Consider the following 19,110-nt stretch of genomic DNA (forward strand, 5'->3'; position numbering starts at 1 on the left):
TTTTGTAAATCTAACAGGGTTGACTTCCGGCGCAGCCTTTTTTGGAAGTGGTGAACGATTGGTTGACGTCGATGAAACGTAGCATACGTAGCCAAACATGGCGGCGTAAAGAAACAGAAGCATTGGCGTTTAACAGCCATGTGAAATTAGTCAGGTATTACCAATACTTATAAAAGTATTTGAAATCACGTTTCGATATTTGTATAAAGCGAAGCTGATGCAACTTTAGGTAAATGTTTTTAATGTATTCTAGCGTGGTATCTGAATCGTCTGTAGATGTAAAAAAATTTGCATGTAAAAACTCAAGAGTTCTGACTAAAAACCACGTTGTCATGAGTTTGTTTTAAAAAAAAATCTAATTTGAAGATGAAATTTTTTTTTTCTTCCAGATATAGCTTGCTGTAAAGATTGATTCTGTTGTAACATTGGATTCATATTTAGATCCGTGTAAATATTGAGGGGAATCTGGTTGTTACTTGTTTAGAAATGGCAGACCTACAATCCAAACAACAGGACGTGCAAAAACAAACGGTGAATCAGAAACATCCACGATCCTCTAAGAAGTTGAAAAGAAACTACTGCATGTTGTGTCGCAAGTCCTATTTAAAAAGGGTAAGTTCCTGCAAATGCTATCAATTTATGTTGAAATGTTTTTAAAACATCTAATATTATTTTCCAACTGTAGGAAGGACAGGATCATATGCACAGCATGCAGCACCACACTGAGCTGGAAGCGGCGTTGGGCAAGTAAGTAGGGCTATTAACAATGAAACACAATTTGTCCTGCATCCCTGATCTCTAAAGAGAAGTTTATCTATTTTTTTACTGTATTTATGATGCAACACAAGGGAATCCAGAAATGATTATCATTTGAAGGGGAGTGATGTCTTATGCAAGTCTACGAAAAATATGGAATTAGATTTTTAAGTTTTCAACCCCTGTATTATTATGGTAAAATCTTTGCATTTCGAGGCTTTTACCTTTAACCATTATATATAATTTATACCCGGTCATGTTTTAACAAGTCTATGTAAAAACTGAAAACTATAACACAGCATAAAGTGATAATGACCTATGGAAGCCTTTATGGTCTGTCTATCTTATCTTTGGAAATCTAATGTCTAAAAGCTGGGGAAAAAGTATATTTTGTGATATCTGATGTTTTATTTCTTCCTTATATACACAGAGATGCCTTGCACAGCTGCCAGGCATGCCAGATCAATTCTCTGAGTTTGAATGAATATGCCGATCACATCCTAACATCTCAGCACCAGAAAAGGTTTCAGAAGCTAAAGAAGAGTAACGCTAAGCCTGTCCCTCTGTGCAAGAGTCTGAGCCCTGTGACTATAAGGAGCATCCTGATAAGGAACAAGGAGCTTAAGAAAGAGGAGTAAGAATTTGCTTTGCAATGAACTAATGATCTGTTGCAGATCAATTATTGTGTTTACTTAGCTTAGCTTCCTTTTTATATATCTATACTGATTGAACAATTTGTATTTCTAGGAAGAAAGCCATGAGAAAGAATAAAAAGAAACAAAAGCAGAGCGCTGGGGAAAAGCGTGCAAATAAACAACATCCTGGTGTCCAAAATAGGAATATTGACCCAAAAACAAAGATGCTATATAAATCCAAACAATTGCAAGCCGGAGCTCCAAATCAGTGGGCACAAACGCCCTGCCCAGGAAACGACCACGGTGTCATTCTAAATAAAGAGAACAAAATTTACCAGAATCCTCCTCCTCCTCCATACAGACCATTCCTGGATCAGCAATGGAACCCTCCTTATCAGCCAAGAGGACCTGTGGGTCAACCTCATCCTTACCATTATGGCCGGCAGCAGCATATCCATGGTTGCTATGGCTACAACCAACAACACCAAATGAAGGCCAAAAGGTTCCAGATGGGTTCATATAACTCTCAAAGTGCTTCTGCCAACTTAAAACAAGCAATGCCTGCAATCAGCCAAAGCAACTCCAACCAGAAGAAACCTGCACTTGATGGTCACTTTACTAGTGATCAACTCGCTCAGAGTGGAGCCATTAGCTTTAATCACAACCAAGCTGAGAAAGTCAACCAAGCTCCACCAAACCAGCGGGAAACGGACCCCAATCAGCCTGGAAGTACAAACAGTTCAGCTCCAGGGGATTCCGAAAACAAATCTAGTAGTCCAGCTCCTATACAAGATGTTGACATCAGCGCCATGTTGAAGCAAATCAGGAGAGCGCTTGGCGTCAGGGAGCCGTGCCGGGCGGATCGAGAAGCCCGACGACAGACTGAAAATGTTCAAACTGAGCATCGGGATGCAGAAAAACAAGACAACGCCGAGCAGTCAGCAGCAACTCCAGCTAATACCGATGCTCTGGCCAGCAACTGTGCTCCTCCAGCTGACGCTGGTGTTTCCTTTTCCACCATTCCTCCTCTTAAGGGGAAACTGTCAACTTTTAAAGCCACACAAGAAACTAACCAAACAAAGAGTCAGAAGCTTAAAGATCGTCCAAAGAAGGATGACAAAAGAAAATCTCTGGAGGCCAGCAGTTCTCTGCCCTCAGTCAGCGGATGCACAGTGGAACATAATCCCCTCCTGAATAAGCAGCTTCACATACCTGGAGTCCCTAACAAATTGAGTTGGACTGAGATGTACGATAACATGAAAAGGAAAACCTTAAAAGGCAGACCCCGGTGAGGAAATTCTCCTGGTATGATGGGTTTAGTTATGGCTCTTCAGAATCTATTTTAATCTCTTCTTTCCTTGTACAGGTTTGGAATCCAGTTGGGAGTCCAGCCGACAGACACGGGAGGTCCTGCACAAGACAGTGACCTGCCTCTGTCTGAGGGTTTCCATTGGGAATCGATACCCGGAAACCCCTCAGTCCTGCCTCCTGTTCTACCCTCTTCACATGCTGATCATCTCAGTGAAGCGCAGACAGATTCCCATACGCAAAATTCTTCAGGGCAGCCGGATGTTGCTCAGCCAGGCTGCAGCAGCAAGACGGCGATGCAAATTTCTATGAAGGTGGAACCAAATCTGGAGGGTGAGAATGAAGATTTAAGCAGCAACAGCAATGCTAATAAAAGGCCAAGGAGTATGCTAGAAGTAAGTTGGACTTTAAGATGCAGTATTCACTTTCTTGATCTATTTGTTTTATTTAATAGCAGTGGAACTTAATTTGGGGGTGTTTTGCAGGAAGACGACATTTCCCCCAAACAGAGGAAAAGAAAATCAAAAAAGGACAGTCCAGGTACTTAAGATTCTTCTAGGGTCGAGAGTAATCCTCATCTAATAGTGTTATGATAAATGGGGATGAAAGTTTGCTTGTTGACAAACAGAAAAAGCAAAACAGAAAGTTGCAAAATAAACTCTTGAAACGGAGTATTATGGCCAGGCTGGAGATTTTTTTTTTCAGTCATAACGTTGTGAGAATAAAGTCATAAAATTACGAGAATAAAGTCGTAACATTATCAGAATAGCCGTAAAATTACAAGAATAAAGTGGTAACATTACAAGAATAAAGTCGTAATATTATAAGAATAAAGTCACAATGAGAATAGTCATAAAATTACGAGAATAAAACGTAACATTATCAGAATAGCCGTAAAATTAAAAGAATAAAGTGGTAACATTACGAGAATAAAGTCGTAATATTATACGAATAAAGTCACAATGAGAATAGTCATAAAATTAGGAGAATAAAGTCATAACATTACGATAATAAAGTTTTATTTTATGACGACTCTAACAAGAAGCACTTTCTTCCCTAAAATGAGGAATGTTGAGCATCATGTGAAGTTATACTTTGGCATCCGTTTGACAATTAAGGAAATCCTTAGCATCAGCATCAAATTGGGCAGAATATCAAAGTGGACTTGGGTTGCTGTTGCGGTGGTGCTAGTTGGCCGTCATATGCTGGTTGGAGCTCAAAGCTTTCTTTCTGAAACGGTTTGTGGTATGATGACTTCATTCTCATAACATTACGACTTTATTCTCGAAAAAAATTGAAATAAAAAATAAAACTCCAGCCTGGCCCTAATAGTCCCTCGTAATAATCCAATTTATTATTGGGAATAAAAATGTATTTCTCCTTACAGTTTCCTGCAGAATCTTATAGAACATTAAACACTGTAGAGTCCCTACAGAGCAGTGCAAAAATATGCAACTTGATTGAACAGATTTCCTATTTGGATGAGAATTGAAAAAGTAACGCAGAATTTGGGAAAATATTTGTAGTTTTTGCTCCTTTGACTCCTTCCATCTTGTCTTTTTTTATCTTGAATTCTTTTTAATTACAGCCTGACTTTATTTTTATTATTTATAATACCGGTACATTTAATTTTGACTTGGTGTTGATTGTGCAAACAGATTAGATATATATACAGAATACAGGATCTATAGTTTTATAAAATATAAAACATACTATATACAATATAATATATAGGTATATACACAGTAGACTGTGTGTTAATGTAACGCAGGAGGACTGAAGATGCTACGTTGGTGTAGCTAGGTCCTGAACAGGGGAGGGAGAGAAGCAGTATGAAGGGGTCTCTGGGCCTTGTTGATAAGGCTGGTAGCAGATGGGAAGAAACTGTTCTGGTGGCATGAGGTTTTGGTCCTGATTGACTGCAGCTTCCTGTCGGAGGGAAGTGACTGAAACAGTTTGTGGCTGGGGTGTGAGGGATCAGCCACAGTCTTTCTTGCATGCCTCAGAGTCCTGGAGAGATGGAAGATTGCAGCCAATCATCTTCTCTAGACTGGATTCAAGTAGTCTGTTAAACTGTTTTGAGTAAAGTGCAGTAGTTTTGACTCTAGTTGAATAGTTTATGAACATTAATGAAAACCATGGTGTGTCCATTTAAATCTGAAATAATTGTGTGCTGTTCATTTTGTAAAGCAATACTTGATGAATCAGAATCAGAAATACTTTAATAATCCCAGAGGGAAATTACTTTTGTTACACGCTCCAGTTACAGTTTTATATAATATATACACACATCCAACTATACAATATAATAAAGATAAAAAATAAGAATAAAAAGAGATAAAATATATACACATATAGCTCTTCTGTATATATATCTGTACGTATATCTATGCATATGTAAGAACTAAATCCAAATAAAGTGAAAATCCAAGTAAAGTGATAAATCCAAGTAAAGTAATACATGGCGTGCAAAAAAAGTGCATAAATGTCAATTACGGGGGGGGGCTGAATCACTTGAGGGAGGCGTTATAGAGATGTTAACTGCATCCAAGAGGGAAAGCACGTATGTAATGACAGGATTTCCCCTGTTAGGTGGTGCTGGTTTAAAGAATAGTTGTTCACTGCAGAGATTTTTCCAATTTCTGTGCAACAAGTCTGGATAATATTTATTTAACATTGGGCATATATAGATAAAATCTTTTAGAGTTACTTCATAGAAACAAGACAGAGAACAATAAACTTACCCTGTTTGAGCCAAAAGCTTTCTGAAAGTGGTCTGAGTAGAAGCAAAAAGCTGCTTTTGATGTTGTAGACCAGAATCAGATGGACCGGCTGCTAGCTGTCTCACTGAAGGAGGACGAGCTGAGCCACTCGCTGCAGGATCTGGACAAGGCGCTGATTCAGGCTCGCAACGCTCTGCAAGCTGCATACGCAGAGGTCCAAAGACTGCTGCTTCTGAAACAACAGGTCCCGCCAGCTGCTGATCTCTGTGCCATTCTACTTCTTTGCCTTCATGACTATCAGAGATGCTAATTTAACTATTTCCCCTTTTTTTAGTTTACAGCCGAGGTCAACAGCCTAAGAGCGAAGCGTATTGAGATTCTGCAGGGAATGCAAGGTAAGATCGTCTAAATATTTTCATGGAGTAGGGATTATACTCACAAAAGTGATCCCAAAACGGAGACTTCTTTTACCAACAGAGCAAGGAAATATGTTTGCTCTTCAAATGCTCACTGCAACATAGTCTCAGTGGCCTCAATGTATTTAAGAATAAATTGAAAATTTGAAATGTGTGCATTTTATATATGCATTTATCGCAATGTTAATAAGTTTTTTGTTAACTATCTAATGGAAAAAAAAATGGGGAAAGAGCCCAACTTCTACACCAAGATGTTATTCTAGGTATAAAAACAGAGGAGAGAGCAGCATCATTTCAGGCTGATTTGCTCCTTCCATTTAAGCCTCCACACTAAGAATCAAAATAAATTAGTAATTGATAATTGTGCTTTATTAAAGAGAGTATTTATCATCTCTATCAGAAGGATACTCGCGAGGCAATCCAGCAGAGAGCGCCTCCACCTTCTCTCCTGGCGCTGCATCCACCGGATCCTCGACTCTCTTCTCTCCCTCACTGAGCCATCCTCCGTCTGCAGCAGCTTTCATCCCCCCAGCTTATCCCGCTGGCCTCGCTCTGCCAGGTGTGTCACTGAAGCAAGAGGTGATTCACGCAGTCGCGGCTGGACAGACGAGTCAGCAGTTCTTACCCACCGCTGAGGGTTCCACCTCAACACCTCCACTGCTTCCTGAATCGTCGGCCAGGGATGGTTTGAAGAGTGTAAAGACGAAGATTTTGGACAAAGAAATGGAGCCTTCGGAATTTGTTGAAGGGACTGAAGAAAATGGAAGGAGAGAACAAGATCAAGGAAATGGGCCTTCAGGTGACAATAAAAAGAAGAAGAAATCCCCGCATGTGGACGATGAAGGCAGCGAGAGCGACAGCTCAGTGGAGGTGGTCAATCCCTCTAACCAAGAGATCATAGATATTGAAGAATTAGAATATGAACACTCAACCCAAATAGAGGCTAAAGAACAGCCGCAGGATCCTCAGACGTCTGCAACTGGGGATTTCAGAATTGCCAGCACACAAACGTCTCAGCAGTGTGAAACAGAGAGGTGCGATCGATTGGCTGAAGTGAACCTGCGCTTTGTCTGGATCTGCTGCTTTATCTGCCTTTTGTTTCTTTAATCCCACAGTAAACATAAGCCGGAAGTTCATCCGAAAGACAATCCCAATCCGCCTGAAGGTGAGGGCGTTTTTTGTTTTTTTAGCTTTCTCATATGAAGAAACACTGTTCCTGAACCTGTTGATATTTCAGCATCCGTGGAGGAAGACGAGCCATCTTTAGGAACATTTTCCAGCCACACCGGCCCCGTCAACGGCCTTCAGATCCACAACGGTCGCCTGTACACCTGCTCAGGAGACAATACGGCCCGGGCCTACAGTCTGGTGGTATGTTGGGAATTTATAAATGGCCTTCTGCAGGGTATTCTGGTTAGACATCAACAAAAAAAAAACAACATATTTGTACTTTTTCTTTCATACAATAACTGACTTTTTTCACAAGCAAACACTGTGTGATGTAGTACGCAGTGGGATGCATTTCTGTGGTTCTCTAGAAATCAGCTGTGAAGCTTGTTTTCATTGATCCAGACCAAAGAATGTGAAGCAGTGTTCGGGGGTCACACCAACAAGGTCAACTGTCTGCTGGTTTCATCTCCACCCAACATGCCGACACGGCTCTACACCGGATCCAGTGACCAGACCATCCGCTGCTACAGCCTAAAGGTACACGCCTCTCTTTAAAACAATGAATGCCACCTTAAATTGATCTTTCCTAAACAAGCTTTTGTTTATTTCTTAATTTGTAGAGCAACAAGTGCCTTGAGCAGATCTCTCTACCAGACAGGGTTCTGTGTTTGCACATAGCCTGGAAAATTCTGTATGTCGGGCTCGCCAACGGATCCGTCATCAGCTATGACCTGAAGGCAAGCAGCCATTTTACATCCAATCTAAAACCATTTGAGATTGATGTTTCTTAGTTTTACCTCTGCTGCCATTTCCTCATGTAGACTCTGAAGGAGCTGGACGTGTTGGAGTGTCACGGCCCACGAGGGGTGAGCTGCCTCGGCACCTCTCAGGAGGGCGCCAGGCGGCTCCTGCTGGTCGGGTCATACGACAGCACCATTAGCGTTCGTGACGCCAAGAGCGGGCTGCTGCTGCGGACGCTGGAAGGTCACACCAAGACTGTGCTCTGCTTAAAGGTGATGAAACACACCATCTACTATATGGTCTAATTAGGCTCTGATAACCGGCCTGAAGGGATTCCTTTACAACAAGACCCTGGATGAAAACTAATGTTTAAAGGATTATTTTCATATTATTTAGACTTGGACAAACTTTATTGTAATCTTGTTTGCACAGGGTGTATAATAAATGAAATTTTGTTGCATGAATGAGCAACTTCCAACAGTGAAATGAATATTACCATTTATAAAGTGCAGCAGTGATCAAGAATGTAAACCTTAAAGGAGGACAGGAAAACCAGTTTAAATTAATGGTGCAAAAGGCATTAATATGGAAGATTCAGTGCAGTGCAAATGAAATATGGTGCAAAATGCAGTAGAACATTGGCCCAGTCCCATTTCTCTCACTTGCACTCATTTTGGACCCATTACCCAGTTTTGCACATTCGCATGTAAGGTTAGCGTGTCCCAATAATTTTAAGAGCTATGGGGAAGTGCCCTTCAACCCTTAAAATGATCCCTTCAGACTGAGGCAGGTCAAGAGCTGACTTGGAATGAAGTGGCATCCCAGAACTCATTCAGTGAAAGGAAAAATGTTCAAAAGAACTGCACAAATGTAAGTATATGTAAAAATATATATATGTTAGGGGATATCTTACTTAGACACACTTAGGTACAACAGAATTGCTTACTGTTGTGTTAAAACATGAATATTGCAAAATCACTATTTTTCGTAATGCTCAAATCTACCTAGAGTTTTTTTTTCTTTTTACTTAAAATAGGATGATTATGACTGCGGTGGGGTTGGTTGGAGGTTGGTTTTTCTGGCTTCACGGGGTCAGCGGGATCTGGCTGGCAGTTGGTCCGATTGGGGGACCGGGGTCGGGGTCCCTCGGTCGGGGGCTGGATCCCGTTGGCTGTGCTGGGCTTGAGTGTCCAGGGTCCGGCTTCTAACTTGACCGCAGTATGATTATGCATGGCAGCTTTTAACAAAATCATGTTATCTCCATTTCAATATTGACATTGAAATTGCAACGGTCCGTATAGCAGCATAGACGGTATAAAGTTATGCATAATTGTCATCCGGCTTGTTTACTGCACAGCACACACACAGTAACTGTCATAAGGCATGATTTTTTTTCTTCAGGTTTATGAGTAATATCTCAGTAGTTCCTGGGCAAATCCATATGAAAAAAGAAAACAAATTCTAGAACGTGAACACAACCCATTGTCTCAATAAATGATTCAACATATGGTAAATGGATTAATAAGGACAAAGTAGCGTCGGAGCCGTCTTCAGTTCTGCACATTTCCTCTGTTGTTTGGCCACACAGAGAAATGTCATCAGCGCCCAAGGAAAAATAACGACTGGAGCCAGCATTTCCAAACATGTAGGAAGACAGGGGGAAAAAACACACCGAAGACTTTTTTATCTTTTGATTTATATATATCATGTATACGGGAAAATATCTATACAATATTTATAGAAGAAGAGCCAATTATATTACTGTAATTTCAAGTATATTTAGGAAAAAAAGGCAGTGGATTTGCAAAACCTCAAGTGCATTTGAGGGTGAATAGAGTTAAGATTTGAGATTAATTAATTAGGATTGGCAGGGGGAACGATTTACTGAGGCCATGCATGCCACAAAATGCTGCCGTTGGTGCGTTCTTACGGCTGCCAAGGGCCCCACCATGAGGCTGTTCCCTATAGCGATACCTTTAATGGATGAAATGTGTTGCTATGTGTTTGTTATTGTATTTGGTGCCAAGAAAATACAGTCCATTGAGAAACAATTTGGGGGTGACAGTTGGAGTGAATTGTGAAGATTTAAATAATTATTAGAGTCCATTAGGGATGCACTGTATGATTGATTTATATTCCTTGTATCGTATTAGAAACTGATATTTCATCAAAAAGTTGTCATAGCTAATTATATTACCATGATTGTCTATTAGTGGTTGTGATACCTTTATCTATCCATGCTGGCTCATAAATGGACTTTTTACATTTTGTAATACATTTGTTTTATTAAATTTTGCATGTGTTTGGTGAAAAGTTATGAGTATGGCAGGTTTCCATACAGAGAGTTGTGACTGTTGGTCGTATTTATGCATTACGTAGGTGAACACATCCCTGATGTGTACAGGCTATTTATTACCGCCATCTATTGGGCTGGGATATGATTTTACAACTAGTGGTGTCCCATTTCTTAGGCACAAAATCTTTTACACTTCTCTCATTGAGTGTACTTCACTGTGGAGGGAACGCTCTGGCAAGTTCTCAGCAAGTGAGAGAAATTGGACTGAGTCATTGAGTTATTATTATTTTCTTTTCCAACTTTTTATTGTCATTACACTGTCACAAGTACAGAGCAATGAAATGAATTCTCTGCCATTAAAGGGATTTATAGATAATTAGCGTGATGCAGAGTCCAATTCAACAGTCTGAAAAAGCTGTTACGGAATCTGCTGGACCTGCAGCGGATGCTGCGAAGCCTCTTCCCAGAGGGCAGCAGGGCGAACAGTCCATGGTGGGTGTGAGGTAATTGGGTTGAGGATCAATAGGGTGAACCAAAAACAAACAGCTTCAGCCACCGGTTCCAGTTTCTCTGTTGTCTTTTATTCCATTTCACTCTGACAAAACATTTCCTCGAGCTTCCAAGAGCTCAGGGCTTATATAATCAAGTGGCAACACACCTGCACTTGAGTGGACCAAGCCTCAATTAAACAGGTAAAATAAACAATGTCTAAACAGAGAAACAAGAATAAAATTAATATAATTTACAAACTAATCTACATAAAGAAAGAGTCTGCAAAATAGACAGTGTGATACAAGATAACTCAAAAAGTTACTTTAAAGAAAAACAAACAAAGCATAACTCCAAAGGAAACCCTCTTAATGGTAGAACCCAGCAAGGTAATGGATGACATCATTTAGTCAATTTAGTAGGAAATACTGAAACAATGGTGAGTAAAAAAGGAAAACAAAAACCATGAATATATTTTGAAACAAAATAAACAATTTCATCCAATAATCCTGAAGTAATAGCTTTAACCTAAACATAATTAGATGGAAACTGAAACATAATGCTAACACAAACAAACCCGGGATAGTAAGTGAAAGTCAAAGTTGCAAACTAATGTTTAAATCTAAGCATTACGAATCAGAAGAAAGAATAAGGGACAAGTGGTAAACAAAAACTGAACCAATTTGTCACAGTGGGGCTGTGATGGGTCACTGTTAATGAAAAGGGCTCAGGACACACAGCGCTGGGATGAATTATCCTTAATGGAGGGAATAGGAGCCCCAATGATCCTCTGCTGTTCTCACCACTCTTCTCACCTTCTCCCAGTCTGAGGAGCTGCAGCCTCCACACCACACAGTGAGACAGCTGGTCAGAACATTCTCCATGGTGCTTCTGTAGAAGGTGGTGAGGATGGGTGGGGGCAGGTGGGCTCTCCTCATCCTGCGCAGGAAGTACAAACGATTTTCTGCCCCTTCGACCAATGAGGTCAAGGGGAGTGGCAGCCAGATGGTTAGGGCATAGAGCTTTGAATCCTGAGCATCTGGGTTCGAGGCCCACTCCCACAGATTGCCACTCTGATTCTCTGAGCAGCATTGCTGCCCCCCTCAGGACACTGGCTTGTGACATTTCATGTGTGTGCATTTTGTATAAGTTAGGCTGTCGTTGGACATAAGTTTCGGGCTGGTTATGAATGCTCTATGTATACGCCCAAAATTAAAAAAATACATAGAATGTTCGGCATATGCCAGCATTCTAGAAGATTCTGGACAGCCAGGCAAATGCTGGCTAAATGGTCAAATTGTGACTGGGGCTTGTAACTAGAATTTGAGGAATGTTATGGTGCCTCTTGTGGGTACATTTGCAGCATCCTTTCTTTTGTTTTTTCCACTTTTTTGTCCTTCATAAGAAAAATCGTTTGCTCTCAAGCATCTGTTGCTTTTGAATAAAATTGTCCTAATTTGTTGGGTTAAGTCGTCCTCTTCTGTTCTTTCAGGTGGTAAATGATCTGGTTTTTAGCGGCTCCAGTGACACATCTGTTCACGCCCACAACATCCATGTAAGTTCTCCAGCTTAGACCGGAGGTTTCATGATGAAGAAAAAAGATTTAGATTAATTAATGTACAGTCAGTATTCTCTGTATTGGTTATGCTTCAATCTATGCTTTTTTTAGACGGGTGAGTTGGTTCGGATCTACAAGGGTCACAGCCATGCAGTGACATCCATCGTCATTCTGGGGAAGGTGATGGTGACGGCCTGTCTGGATCAACTTGTCCGTGTTTATGAGCTGCAGGTATTGATGACGTCCATCAGCGTTTTGGAATACAGCTTTACTTTCTCATTTACTTGCAGCTCTGAATCTGTTTGGTTTGTTTCTGTAGTCGCATGATCGTCTGCAGGTCTACGGGGGTCACAGTGACATGGTGATGTGCATGGCTGTGCACAAGAGTGTGGTAAGTGGTTACACTAAATGAGAACATTTCAATCAATGATGGGTTTTCCCAGTAGAAAAAAAAACATAGATACTGTCAATTGTTCCACAGATCTACACAGGCTTCTACGATGGCAGCATTCAAGCTGTAAAACTCAACCTGATGAAGAACTACCGCTGCTGGGTAAAAACCGGGAGAGGATCAGGAGTTTTTAACCTGCCTGTAGCGGCTCTTTTGTTGTTCTCTCTGATTGTTTTTGTCCTCTCTTCAGTGGCAGGGTTGCTCCCTGATCTTTGGCATTGCAGAGCATCTCTTTCAGCACCTGGTTAGAGAACACAGCAACCCGAATTTGCAGACGATCAAATGTCGCTGGAAAGAGTGTAACCAATTTTTCAGCACACAGCAGTCAGTCAGACAGGTGAGCCTTTTCTTAATGTTGTGCCTAAAAATGACAGCCTCTTCCGTCTGTTTAGCCTCAACGGCACTTAAAGCAAGCGGATCTGGGAATTTGCATTCTATCATGGTGTTTTCTGCAAGCTTGGAAGACATGGAAACATCCTTGCAGAAGTGTTGATCCTTTGTAAACATTGTCACATTGCAAACACACATCCAGTGTTTCATTGGGATTTAGTAGTTAAAGGTACAGTGGAGCATTTATACAAATATTTGAAAGACCCGCCCCCTCCACTTAAAAAAATAAATAAAAAATGCTCATGCACAACCCTGTACCCACTCCCAAGAACGTCTATTAAACGCATGTTAGAGCATGCATGAGCCCATTTCTCTGTTTCAAAAGTTGCTGTTTGCATACAAGCTTACTTTCCAAAAGAAGATTTGCAATTTTTCCACTATGTCAAACTCACCACCGGTAAGGGAAAATGAAAACGAGCCTTACGTAAACATATCACCAGAATGATTGACAATTAGAAGGACCACTTATTTTGATGATCCCCCTGGATAAAGAACCTCCTCCACTATACCTTTTAATATGGACCAAAGTTTTGGTAGCCCTGGAGAAGCTGCAGACGTTTAAAGGCCAACTGGGGGAATGTACTCAACATATGTCGATTAGTTCTGTACCCTAAAAACTTGACCTTTAACCAAGAGTGAAGCCTGTTAAATTAACACTTAGATTTGCTATAAATGGGATTGAGCAATTAAGGGAGAATGTGTTGAAAGTATAAAACTACTATCTGGAGGAAAATGTGTGAGAAGCAGTAAAAGACCAGAGCAGTGGTTTACTAGCCTCGTGAGACCATCCTGATCTCGCGAGCTTTCAAGATTTAACTCGCTAATCAGTCTGGAGACTCTCTGTTGAAGAAAATTTGGAGCCGTTCACCAAACAAATGTCCAATCAGCGTTGGCTTTGAGGCGGGTTGAGGTGTGACGCAACGAGAAACGCGACAGTTCAGTCTAAAGAACATGGCGGCTTCAGCCGATGAAACTAGCGTTAGTGTGGCTATTGAGCAAGTTTTATCGGAATTATACTGTATTTCTTCACTGAAAGAAGAGCAAAACACTGCTCTGGAGGCTTTTCTCAGAGGAAAAGATGTTTTTGCTCTTCTCCCGACTGGTTTCAGCAAGAGTTTGATCTATCAATTGGCTCCTCTTCGTCGTCGCTCTGTTACATCATATGCTTCGTTGATCTGATTGGTTTATTTGGTCCGTCTATCACCAACATAGGCCAATCAGCTAACCAGTATCTTCACCCCTTCCCAAAATTACTTCGGAAGTTTTCCAGATGGATATGCGGAGCAAATCCATCTGGCGGAGTCAGGTTAGTGGTTTACTATAGGTAAGGTTATTGTAACCTGGTCTCAAGATGGCCCCAGGTCCATGTTGGATGGTCCTACTTGACTGCATAGCTTCAGTTTTATTGATCCTCTTTATGGTCTCATTCAACTTTTCATGGGGGCTCCAACTCAAACAACAATGTACTGCTGATCTGTGGGGGCGGGGACGTCTTTTTGTTCACTGCGACACACACGTAGATGACCTAGTTTCACAGTATAAATCAGCCTTAACCCAATTGACACCTTAGCCCTAAACCTAAACATTAGCAAAATAGAATGCGAAGACCTGCAAAATGTACTCATTTTGCAGCAACTGGTCCTCAATTTGATGGTGAAATTGGAAAAATGGTCCTAGACACGCACAGGTACACACACACCCATTCATACTCATTTTTTATTTTCTGTTACTGTTGAACTAAGTGGATCCCTGTCTGCAACTGATTGACACTCAGCCTCCATTTTTCACCCCATTAACTAAAGTTTTATGTGGTTTAGATTCAGATAAATATCTTTCAATACTCTTATACAAAATACTTAAAATTATTTTACTGTTTTTTGTTTTTTAGGTTTAAGCATATTAAATATTCTTTATTTTCCATCTTGTGAATTTTAGCACTTCTCACTCCTACAAATATGCTTTTTTATTTAAGATATTGTTTTAGGCTTTCTTTAATATATGGTTTTTGTTTTTATTCATCTTAATAGGTTATCTGTTTTACACGTTTAATTGTGTGTGCCTTTGTTTCCAATGTTTAAAAAATGGAAGCAGTTAAGGCTTTTTTTTCATCAAAAAACATGCACACCCTAATTAAAAACTTGATATTCAATATTTTTAGAAGCAAAGTTAAAAACCAAGCATTTATTCATCATCTTCTTTACATCTAGTGGCTTTGTAAGTTGTTCAGTTATGTTTTTTTTTTGTTTTTTCTTTGCAGGAGCTGCCTGAACACATGCAGATTCACATCAACTGTGACAGCAAAGTCCAGCCATGACGGGAAGGGAGTTGCAGCTCTGCAGAAGATGATGAATTCAGTGGGGGGGTTTCTTTCTTGCCATGAACACAGCACCTGTTAAAAACCCCAGAACAGATTCAGGGTTTAAATAATCACATCAGGCCTTTTCATGTGAAAATCAGCAGCGTCGGACCAAGAGAGAAACCTAGCTTTTCTTTTTTCGTTTTTACAGGAATTTCCTGTTTTCTGTTTTTTTTTTTTTTTCATCACCAGGATGGAAAATATTCATTACCCTTTTTAAACCAATTACTTGACTCAGTGTTGGTCATGTCGATCAAAGCGGGATATCTAATAGATTGTTAAACACATAAAGTGGATCCTTTACCACATTTCTATATTTAACCAACTGGGTGATGTTTATACGTGAGCACTTGAGAGGCTTTTTTTTCTATAAACAAACCTTACTTAATAACTCAGCGGGCTTAGTCGTGTCTGTAGGTGAAATAAATATCAACCAACTGGTGACATCATCAGTCTAAGAATTGGATAAAAAAAGCAGACAATAACCATGCAGTGTTATGCAGAACCTTTTTTTCTGTATAGTTTATTAAAATAGTATCAACATTCTCCTTTTAGGGAACAGGATTGCCATGTAGATTTCATCTTAATCAACAACTGACATCTTTTTTTATGTCACTGAGGAAAACATTCACTTACATCTAATCTAAAAGCAGCTGTAATAAATAAAGTCATGTTAAAGTCTGTTTCATACTCCCAGTATGTGTTTGTTTGACTACCTACTGTAGGTATACAGCAATAAAAAGCAAAACTTGCATGTTTACATCAATTCCTTTTATTGAAATTGCTTTAATTGTACTTCATAAATGTTTTTTATATATATAATTTTAACATATTTTGAATCCTGGGGGGATAAATGCTGAGGGGAAGTTAAAACTCCGAAGAGAAAGTTAAATGCTGAAGAAAAATATGTCTTAAGTTTAGCAACAATATTGATTTTAATGAACTAAAGGTAAAGAAACATGCTATAAATGAGCTGAAGGTCTCAACAGAGGGGGGATTATTCAAGCTGCTGGCCGTCCTGGAAACGATTTCATCTAGGAGTACATGGTCAGCTGAAGCCACTAAAAGACAAAGAAATAAGCACCAGGTAAAAAAATATATACAGGTGCTGGTCATAAAATTAGAATATCATGAAAAAGTAGATTGATTTCAGTAATTCCATTTAAAAAGTGAAACTTGTATATTATATTCATACATTACATACAAACTCATATATTTCAGATGTTTATTTTGTTTAATTTTGATGATTACAAATGACAACAAATGAAAATCTCAAATTCATCATATCAGAAAATTAGAATATTACTGAAGACCAATAAAAACAAAGGATTTATAGAAATGTTGGCCAACTGAAAAGTATGAACATGAAAAGTATGAGCATGTACAGCACTCAGTATTTAGTTGGGCCTCCTTTGGCCTGTATTACTGCAGCAATGCGGCGTGGCATGGAGTCGATCAGTCTGTGGCACTGCTCAGGTGTTATGATAGCCCAGGTTGCTCTAATAGTGGCTTTTAGCTCTTCTGAATTGTTGGGTCTGGTGTATTGCATCTTCTTCTTCACAATACCCCATAGATTTTCTATGGGGTTAAGGTCAGGAGAGTTTGCTGGCCAATTAAGAACAGGGATACCATGGTCCTTCAACCAGGTACTGGTAGCTTTGGCACTGTGTGCAGGTGCCAAGTCCTGTTGGAAAATGAAATCTGCATCTCCAAAAAGTTGGTCAGCTGCAGGAAGCATGAAGTGCTCTAAAACTTCCTGGTATGTGGCTGCGTTGACCCTGGACCTCAGAAAACACAATGGACCAACACCAGCAGATGACATGGCACCCCAAACCATCACTGACTGTGGAAACTTTACACTGGACTTCAAGCAACGTGGATGAAGTGCCTCTCTTCTTTTCCTCCAGACTCTGGGACCTTGATTTCCAAAGGAAATGCAAAATTTACTTTCATCAGAGAACATGACTTTGGACCACTCACCAGCAGTCCAGTCCTGTTTCTCTTTAGCCCAGGCAAGACGCTTCTGACGCTGTCTGTGGTTCACGAGTGGCTTGACACAAGGAATGCGACAGCAGAAACCCATGTCTTTCATACGTCTGTGTGTGGTGGTTCTTGAAGCACTCACTCCAGCTGCAGTCCACTCTTTGTGAATCTCCCCCACATTTTTGAATGGGTTTTGTTTCACAATCCTCTCCAGGGTGCGGTTATCTCTCTTGCTTGTACACTTTTTTCGACCACATCTTTTCCTTCCCTTCGCCTCTCTATTAATGTGCTTGGACACTGAGCTCTGTGAACAGCCAGCCTCTTTAGCGATGACCTTTTGTGTCTTGCCCTCCTTGTGCAAGGTGTCGATGGTCGTCTTTTGGACAACTGTCAAGTCAGCAGTCTTCCCCATGATTGTGTAGCCTATAGAACTAGACTGAAAGACCATTTAAAGGCTTTTGCAGGTGGTTTGAGTTAATTAGCTGATTAGAGTGTGGCACCAGGGGCCATCAATTTTGAACCTTTTCACAATATTCTAATTTTCTGATATGATGAATTTGAGATTTTCATTTGTTGTCATTTGTAATCATCAAAATTAAACAAAATAAACATCTGAAATATATGAGTTTGTATGTAATGTATGAATATAATATACAAGTTTCACTTTTTAAATGGAATTACTGAAATCAATCTACTTTTTCATGATATTCTAATTTTATGACCAGCACCTGTACGGTATATTTCATTGAATTTCTGAATTGGCTCTGAAAATCATCAAACTAACAAATATCTTGCATTCCACTTTTGTTAAAAAAATTAATAATATATATATATATATATATATATATATATATATATATATATATATATATATATATATAATTTTTTATCTGAAAACTTGCAGAGAAATGCATGTGTTATCAGGCTGTGATAAAACAACCAACCTGTAAACCCAGCGGAAAAAGGAGTTTACTCATTAAATTAAGCGGAGACAAAATAGTTTAAAATTTGCATGTAGAGGTAATTCAAATGAAAACATGATTATCCACTTCGAGCTCTTTGAACACGTTTTATCTTAATTAGAATTTGCCTTGGCGTTATTTCAAATACAATGGACAAGAAATGTAAAGGAAGGGAAGAGAGGTGGGGCAAGGAAAATTAAAAAGCAAAGAGTTAAGAGGAGGGAAAGGATCACGTTTATTAGCAGGTTTGAGGAGCCAGAAACTGTCCTGTTGGAGCTGAGGTAGACAGTGTTAAAGAAAAATGATTATTTTTTAGACTTTATTACAGTTAATCTTATGGCATGTGTAAAAGGTATGTTGTATACTCTCCTTTTCTCAATATTTCTTATTTTGAACAAGTTTGTGAAGATAACCTTTCCTTGAACCAGATTACTAAATTTAAGTTTGTTCCTGAAAATTTATGGTGAGGCCCCCCGCATTCCACAAGCTGTCTGTGAGAGCTTATCTTGTGTTTTATGACTTTAGGAATTCTAGATGCCAGGACAAGCTTTCCGCCTTTTCTTGTTAAAACAAAGAAGCAAATGACCCCAGATGTTTGCAGTAAATAAGGGGAAGCCCTAGCAGTGTCAGAGATGGCGTTTGGTTGGAGGACCGAGGGCCAGCCCCTTTTTGAATGGATTAGATACAAGAGGATAAAGCTTTCTAAATAGAAGAAAAAGATCAGATTTGCCCTTGCAACTCTCCAAAGATGTCTCTGTACTCTTTGCTTTCTTTCCTCCTATGTCAGGTAATGGAATGTATGTCTCTGTTGTTCTGCAGTTTCTGGTGTAGGTTTGTGCATTGTCTTATTTCTAAAGTGTATGCATTGTCTTGATA

At 39.8% G+C, this 19,110-nt stretch overlaps 1 protein-coding gene across 3 annotated transcripts; it reads left to right on the forward strand.

Moving 5' to 3' along the window:
- Positions 1-67: 67 nt before the first annotated feature.
- Positions 68-16,055, forward strand: LOC119779162. 3 transcript variants are annotated; one of them, XM_038278717.1, is made up of 21 exons: positions 68-229; positions 485-612; positions 686-747; positions 1,187-1,390; positions 1,504-2,679; positions 2,758-3,094; positions 3,185-3,239; positions 5,512-5,666; positions 5,757-5,817; positions 6,239-6,872; positions 6,954-7,003; positions 7,076-7,209; positions 7,411-7,545; positions 7,629-7,745; positions 7,830-8,021; positions 12,027-12,089; positions 12,204-12,323; positions 12,412-12,483; positions 12,574-12,645; positions 12,734-12,880; positions 15,191-16,055. In XM_038278717.1, exons 2-21 carry the CDS (start codon positions 487-489, stop codon positions 15,245-15,247), a joined length of 3,969 nt encoding a protein of 1,322 aa, XP_038134645.1. In that variant the 5' UTR covers positions 68-229; positions 485-486; the 3' UTR covers positions 15,248-16,055. The 3 variants fall into 3 exon arrangements, with proteins under 3 accessions (XP_038134645.1, XP_038134647.1, XP_038134646.1); XM_038278719.1 differs by having other exon boundaries at positions 6,242-6,872; XM_038278718.1 differs by having other exon boundaries at positions 80-229; positions 442-612.
- Positions 16,056-19,110: the final 3,055 nt, after the last annotated feature.

This window comes from Cyprinodon tularosa, unplaced genomic scaffold, assembly GCF_016077235.1.
Source record: "Cyprinodon tularosa strain WSP-4 unplaced genomic scaffold, ASM1607723v1 ctg143, whole genome shotgun sequence".
In the NCBI taxonomy this organism is placed as follows: Eukaryota; Metazoa; Chordata; class Actinopteri; order Cyprinodontiformes; family Cyprinodontidae; genus Cyprinodon; species Cyprinodon tularosa.